This window comes from Cebus imitator, unplaced genomic scaffold (genome assembly GCF_001604975.1).
Source record: "Cebus imitator isolate Cc_AM_T3 unplaced genomic scaffold, Cebus_imitator-1.0 Scaffold59, whole genome shotgun sequence".
NCBI lineage: Eukaryota > Metazoa > Chordata > Mammalia > Primates > Cebidae > Cebus > Cebus imitator.
The window spans coordinates 118315-125748 of NW_016107374.1; the positions used below are offsets into that span (position 1 = coordinate 118315).

General features: G+C 44.4%; 1 protein-coding gene across 2 annotated transcripts in view; it reads left to right on the plus strand.

Moving 5' to 3' along the window:
• CERK (ceramide kinase) overlaps window positions 1–7434 on the plus strand; it is a 58659-nt gene that overhangs the window by 25106 nt on the left and 26119 nt on the right. For both annotated transcript variants that reach the window (XM_017529436.2, XM_037738893.1), the window contains exons 4-5: window positions 3160–3285; window positions 5612–5675. In XM_017529436.2, the coding sequence (XP_017384925.1) occupies window positions 3160–3285; window positions 5612–5675 (190 nt within the window). The remainder of the gene's footprint in view (window positions 1–3159; window positions 3286–5611; window positions 5676–7434) is intronic.

The window sequence follows — 7434 nt, forward strand, 5'->3', positions numbered from 1 at the left end:
TAGTAGAGACGGGGTTTCACCATGTTGACCAGGATGGTCTTGATCTCTTGACCTCGTGATCCACCCGCCTCAGCCTCCCAAAGTGCTGGGATTACAGGCGTGAGCCACCGCGCCCGGCCGATTTTTGTATTTTTAGTAGAGACTGGGTTTCACCATGTTGACCAGGCTGGTCTCAGACTCCTGACCTCAGGTGATCCACCCACCTCAGCCTCCCAAAGTTCTGGGATTACAGGTGTAAGCCACCACGCCGGCTGTATCTTTTTCTTAATGATGTATAGAAACTGTTTACATATTGTGGATCTGAATCTTTTATTGAATTTATGAATTACATTCTGTAACTTGCCTTTTCAATCTTGTTGTTTTCTTTTCTTTTCTTTTCTTTTAAGAGATGGGGCCTTGACTGGGCACAGTGGCTCATACCTGTAATCCCAGCACTTTGGCAGGCCAAGGCAGGCGGATCACGAGGTCAAGAGATTGAGACCATCCTGGCCAACATGGTGAAACCCCGTCTCTACTAAAAATACAAAAATTAGCTGGGCATGGTGGCACGTGCCTGTAGTCCCAGCTACTCAGGAGGCTGAGGCAGGAGAATTACTTGAACCCAGGAAGCGGAGGTTGTAGCCAGCCGAGATTGCGCCACTGCACTCCAGCCTGGCGCCTGACGACCGAGCAAGACTCTTCCTCAAAAAAAAAAAAGTTTGGAATAATTCAGTTTTGAAATCATTTGGGCTTGGAGTTTTCTTTGTGGGAAGTTTTAATACCTTTGGTGTCTTTATTAGCTGTCAGACTATTAGATTTTCTGTTTCTTTTGATATCTCTGACAAATTTTGTTTTTTGAGTTTATCCATTTCATCCAAGTTTGTGGGTTTACTGACCTGAATTTATTAGTAAATTATTTTATTTTCTTTGTAATATTTGTAGATTCTGGAGTGCCGTCTCACTCTTTAGCCCAGGCTTGAGGGCAGAGTGCAGTGGCATGATCATAGCTCACTGCAGCCTTGACCTCCCAGGCTCAAGTGATTCTTCCACCTCAGCCTCCAGAGTAGCTCAGACTACAAGCACACACCACCACACCCAGCTAACTTTTTTTTTTTAAGACAGAGTTTCACTCACTCTGTCACCTAGGCTGGAGTGCAGTGGCGCAATCTTGGCTCACTGCAACCTCCACCTCCCGGGTTCAGGTGATTCTCCTGCCTCAGCCTCCCAGGTAGCTGGGATTACAGGCACTTGCCACCATGCCCAGCTAATTTTTGTATTGTTAGTAGAGACAGGGTTTCACCATGTTTCCCAGTCTGGTCTTGAACTCCTGACCTCAAGTGATCCGCCCACCTCAGCCTGCCAAAGTGCTGGGATTACAAGCATGAGCCACCAACCTCAGCCCAACTTTTTTGATTGTTTTATAGAGACAGTGTCTCACTTTATTGCCCTGGCTGGTCTTGAACTCCTGTGCTCACACGATCCTCCTACCTCGGTCTCCCAAACTGTTGGGATTACAAGCATCAACCACAGTGCCTGGCTGAAATCCTAAGTTTCAATCATGAATTTTAAAACACACATACCTTTGTAACTCAAGCCCATTAAGGCTTTTGTCACCCCAGAAGTTTTCCCATGACCTTTCCCCATCAGGTAGGAAACCACTAGGCTGGTCTTGTCTTGTAGTTTTGGTTGTTTTGCCTTCTCTCAAACTTCATGTACGTGGGACTGTGTAACGTGTGCTCCTGGGCGGCAGGCTTCAGTGTCTCTGTGTACTGTTTTCACATTGATTCACGTTGACTGTGCACTGGTAGTTCACTTATTTCATGAGTGAAGGATGCTCCGTTGATGTGTGCACTGCATCTCGATCTGTTCTTCTTGTGATGGGCATATGGGCGTCCCTGCTTCTTGGCTGTTGGGAATAATGCTGTGATGAACATTCGTGTCTGGGTTTTTATATGGACCTAGGTTTTCAGTTTTCTTGGGCAGGTACCGTCTTGTTACTTTTATTGATTTGTTAGTTAAATGTGTTCTTCTAAGTAGCAGATTTACATGAACCCACCAACACAGAAATGTAGAAGTTGTGATAAGAAAATGCGGGTGACTGAGGAAACCCAGGCATGGGAGTCTGGTGGGGCCCCTGGAGGGACTGAAATGAGGTCAAGGAAGCCATTGGCTTCTGTCTTCCCATCTCTGTGAGCAGCTCCCTGTGTGGCTTCCTCTTTCCATGCCTGCCTGTCTGCTTCTCTTAAGACTCTTCCCTACGTCTACTTCCTTCTTCCTGCTGTCTGCACACTTAAGTCCTTCAGCTGCAGAAGCACAAGGTTGCCACCCCCACGAGGTGCACCCTGCAGCACGCTTCAGAGCAGAGAGAGTCTTCTCAGTTGGAATTCTGAGTTCGTGGGGCTTTCATGATGTCCAAAGTTATGTATAAAACTTTTCTTTTTGGTGCCACAAAGAAAAATGTGTACTAGGACAAAGGATTTCTCAGCAAAGCAATTCTTCTTACTTTCTGCAGAAAGGGTACTCCCATTAGCAATCTAGCCACAAGGGTACAATGAACAAAGGAAAGCAGACATATTTATTTCTTATGCGTTTGGGGTCATCCTTACTGCAATGATTTCCATTGGCTGGAGCCAGACCGCACAATCTAAACTAAAACTTGATTGGCTAACAACTTGAAACTAACAGGTAAAAGCAATGGAGAGGAAACAGGAAGTCCAAATAAGGAAGGGGCCCAGGCTGCGAGCTGGGATATGCCTGTGAGCACGTCCTGCACAGACATCTTGGCTAAAGTACCAGGACACTGAATGTACTATGTGCCTGTACATAGTAGTACAGCTGCATAGGGTAGGGCTTCTAGCAAAAAGGCAAGAAGGCTTTTGAAGAAAGTGTTTAAATTATTTCTAACACTTACGAATTTTCCTTAAACAAGAAAGGAAACTCTGAAGAGGAAGTTTTCTACTTCCCACCCCCAACATGCCAGTTGGACAGCCTGTTGATTTTCCCTTTTCATCGATCAGGAAACTCTTTGTTATTGTTTTTTAAGTTTTAAAAACACTTTATATCAGATATCACTAATCAGAATTCTGTAACGTTCATGGTTTGATTTTTGTCCAATCACAGACTTCTTAATTTTGATTTTTAAATTTTTGTTGTCATTGACATGTTGTTGTTGTCTTGCAGCATCGAGACCAAAGCATTTGCTGGTATTTATCAATCCGTTTGGAGGAAAAGGACAAGGCAAGCGGATATATGAAAGAAAAGTGGCACCACTGTTCACCTTAGCTTCCATCACCACTGACATCATTGGTAAGACACACATTCTACATTAACTGTGTAGAAGTCAGTGTGAGAGCGATTCAGGTATGGTCACTAGAGAAGCTTCTGTTTTTTCCAAACAGTGTCTCACTCTGTTGCCCAGGCTGGAGTGCAGTGGTGCAGTCACGGCTCACTGTAACCTCAGCCTCCCTGGCTTAGACGATCCTCCTGCCTCAGCCTCCCAAGTAGCTGGGACCACAGCGTGTGCCACCATGCCTGGCTAATTTTTGTATTTTTTGTACAGATAAGGTTTCACCCTGTGGCTCAGGCTGGTCTCAAACCCCTCAGTCCAAGCAATCCACCCACCTTGGCCGCCCAAAGTGCTGGGATGACAGGGATGAGCCATCATGCCCAGCCCAAGATTTTTATCCTGTAAAATGATTTTAAACAAAATAGAAGGTTTTTTTACATAGCAAAATGAGAAAAATGTAAAATAAATCACTTAGTGTTTTGCAGCCAAGTCTCGGAATAGAAAGCTCAAGACAAACACTAGGAAGATAAAGGGCAACAATTACAGACAGAAAAGTCTCAAAAGAGGAGTCACAAAGGATGAATAAGTCTTGGAAATAATCTCATCAATAAGGGATATTCACATGCACAATATAGTAGCGCAGTACAAGTGCCGGATGCGGAAAGGTGGGGAGAGACCATGTTTTGTGAAGCGATGTGAAAAACTCACCTGGCAATGTGGGTTGAGAGCCTGAAAAATGAGGGCATTTTCGCCAGTATTTTATGTTTTCTAAATCTTTCCTAGGACACAGTGAAGTGCACAGAGATGGAGGCACACAGAGGTCCTTTGCACTGTTTGTATTATAGTAAAGCACTGGAAACAAGTTTATTTCTTTTTATTTTTATTTTGAGAAAGAGTATCACTCTGTCACCCAGGCTGGACAGGCTGGAGTGCAGTGCCGTGATCTCAGCCCACTGCAACCTCCACCTCCCAGGTTGAAGCGATTCTCATGACTCAGCTTCCCGATGTGGGAAGTAGAAAAGTTCCTCTTCAAAGTTTCCTTTCTTGTTTAAGGAAAATTCGTAAGTGTTAGAAATAATAGTTTGTTTTAAACACTTTCTTCAAAAGCCTTCTTGCTTTTGCTAGAAGCCCTATCTTATGTAGCTGTTAGACATGCTCACAGGCACGTAGTACATTCTGTGTCCTTGTACTTTAACCAAGATATCTGTGCCGGCGTGCTCACAGGCATGTCCCGGCTCGAAGCCTGTGCCCCTCCTTATTTGCACTTCTCCTTGTTTTGCTCTCCGTTGCTTTACCTGTTTAGAAAAGTTTCAAGTTACTAGCCAATCGAGTTTTAGTTTAGATTCTGAGGTCTGGCTCCAGCCAACGGAGATCAGACACAGCAGTAAGGACGACCCCAAGTGTGTGAGAAATGAATATGTCTGCTTTCCTTTGTTCATTGTACTCTTGTGGCAAAATTGCTAACGGGAGTACGGTTTCTGCAGAAAGTAAGAAGAATTGCTTTGCTGAGAAATCCTTTGTCCCAGTACTGATTTTTCTTTGTGACACCAAAAGGAAAAATGTTACACATAACACTGAGTAGCTGGGATTACAGGCAGGCACCACCACGCCCGATTAATTTTTATATTTTAGTAGAGACAGGGTTTGACCACATTGGCCAGGCTGGTCTCGAACTCCTGACCTCAGGTGATTTGCCTATCTTAGCCTCTTAAAGGGCTGGGCTGACAGGCGTGAGCCACTGCACCCAGCCACAAAATAATTTTAAATGCCCCCCAAACAGGAGACATAAGCATACAATGGTGGTGAATTTGAAGGAGTGTTACGTAGCACTTTCAGAGGGCTTTTACAAAGAATTTTTAATGATAACAAGGCGATGGGGAGATGACAGGAAAACAAGGATACAAAATTGTGTGTACAGCACACTCAGTAGAAGTTGACGTCGGGTGCAGAGCCTGCATTAACGTTATCTTCTTGCTACATTTTGGTATACTCTACAGATTTGAAAGTAACTTGTATAATAAGAAAAACGTATGAATCAGATATAGTCTCTTTCAAAGAAATTCTTATTTGCTGGCAATTAAATGCCAAGAACGCTGCATCTTATCCAGTAGACTGTGCCCCAAGAGAGGCCCGCGTTCACGTTCGTGGGGTCAGCTTGATTCCGTCCTGTAAGCGTGACGTGACGTAGGATTGAAGGAATTTTATCTAGGAACCCCCCCTCCACGCCCCACCAACCCCAAGGTGTTACAGGAACTCATTTTAAAAGAATGGACTCTTTGCCTTTTCTTTGACATGAGGACTCACAGATGTGAGTATGAACTGTGTGTTGGGATTTCTCCCCTGCAGTTACTGAGCATGCCAATCAGGCGAAGGAGACCCTGTACGAGATCAACATGGAGAAGTACGACGGGTGAGTAAGCGGCATCGGGCTTAAGTCAGTTGCTAGTGAAAAAGCTCTGCCCACCTCTGTGTTTTCAGAGCTCCTAAATCCGCCCCTCCCCACCCCCTTTCCCACGCCCACAACCAACTGTAAAAGTCAACACGCTCCTTAGAGAAAGGCAGGAAAGAAAGTGCAGAGTCCTGGGCTCCTCCCCGCGGGGCAAGGATGGCTGTTTGCTGCTTCTGTTTCCTTTTGGCCTTTCAGAAGACGTGGCCATGCGGCACTGTGTAGACACAAAGAAATCAACCAGGCACATTATCAGCACAGTTTAGATGCTGTCGTTTTTACAGTTTGGGATTCTTCTTTTCCCAGAAATTCCCGAAGACTTCCCAAAAGTACTATTTTTAATGCGTCTATCACGTTCCATTTTGTGGGCATACCATATTTATTTCGTCTCTCACTTGTAGATGTTCAGGCTCTTTCCAATTTTCGCTCTTAGAATAGCATTCTTGTACATACGTCTCTCTGCATACATCTACATTTTTTAAGGTAAGTTCCTAGAAACGAAATTAGTCATAGGAGATTAACATTTTAAAATCTCCGCCATGTACTGCCATATTGCTTTCAAAAGAGAGTCTATTAACTTACGTTCTTTCTTTTTTAAAAAAATTTTAGAGGTGGAGTTTCGCTCTTGTCGCCTAGGCTGGAGTGCAATGGCACGATCACAGCTCACTGCATCCTCCGCCTCCCAAGTTTAAGCGATTCTCCTTCCTCAGTCTCCCGAGTAGCTGGCGTTACAGGTGCCCACCACCATGGCCAGCTAATTTTTGTATTTTTGGTAGAGACAGGGTTTTGCCATGTTGGCCAGGCTGGCCTTGAACTCCTAACCTCAGGTGATCCACCCGACCCGCCTTGGCCTCCCAAAGTGCTGGGATTATAGGTGTGAGCCACCACGCCGGCCAGCTTGCTTTCTTTCTCAAAGTACGTTATTCACTATCCTTGCCAACATGTTAGGTATTATCACTATAAAATTTCTCTGCTAATTTGACATGAAAATCTCTGATCTTTTAAGAAATATGTTTATTGGCTAGCTGGTTTCTTTGAATTGATTTTTATGTCTTTGGCCCATTTTCTTCTGTTGGCCATAATTTCAGTCATTTGTTCTTTTATCCAACAAATAATAGGCAATTCATATTTATATTCCGATTTTTGTAAGCATTTTCGCTAGTTTTGAAACTGTGTTTTAATTTTGTTTATGGCATTATTTTTTGCCAGTAGAAGTTTTCAAATTCATGTACCCAAGTCTGTCCAGCTGTTTCTACGCTGTTCTTTATGATTAAAATTTCATTCTTCATCTTGAGTTTACCTATTCCCCTGTAGTTAATTGCCTTGTAATTGGTGGGCTTTTTGTTTTCTTCTCTGTTCCATCTGGAATCTGTGAGTAATGTGTTATAAATTGCAACGAATATTTATTGAAATCATTATTCATTCCGCAAACATTACCGAGTATCTGCCAGGTCCCAGCACTCTGCTGGTGGTAAGGTTAGAAAGGGAAATGAAAGCAGCCCCTGAACTTAGGTGCTGACAGGGAGAACTCTTTCCTCCCTTCCTAATGCGTGAATGTTCTGGTCACGAGCTCTGGGAAGCACGCGCGCCTCCACCAACTTTCCCCCAACTCCACCAAAGAGCAGCTCCCCCATCAACTTCACAGCAGCTCCCCCACACACTCCCCCCAACTCCACCCACGGCGGCTCCCCCACACACTCCCCCCAACTCCACCCACGGCGGC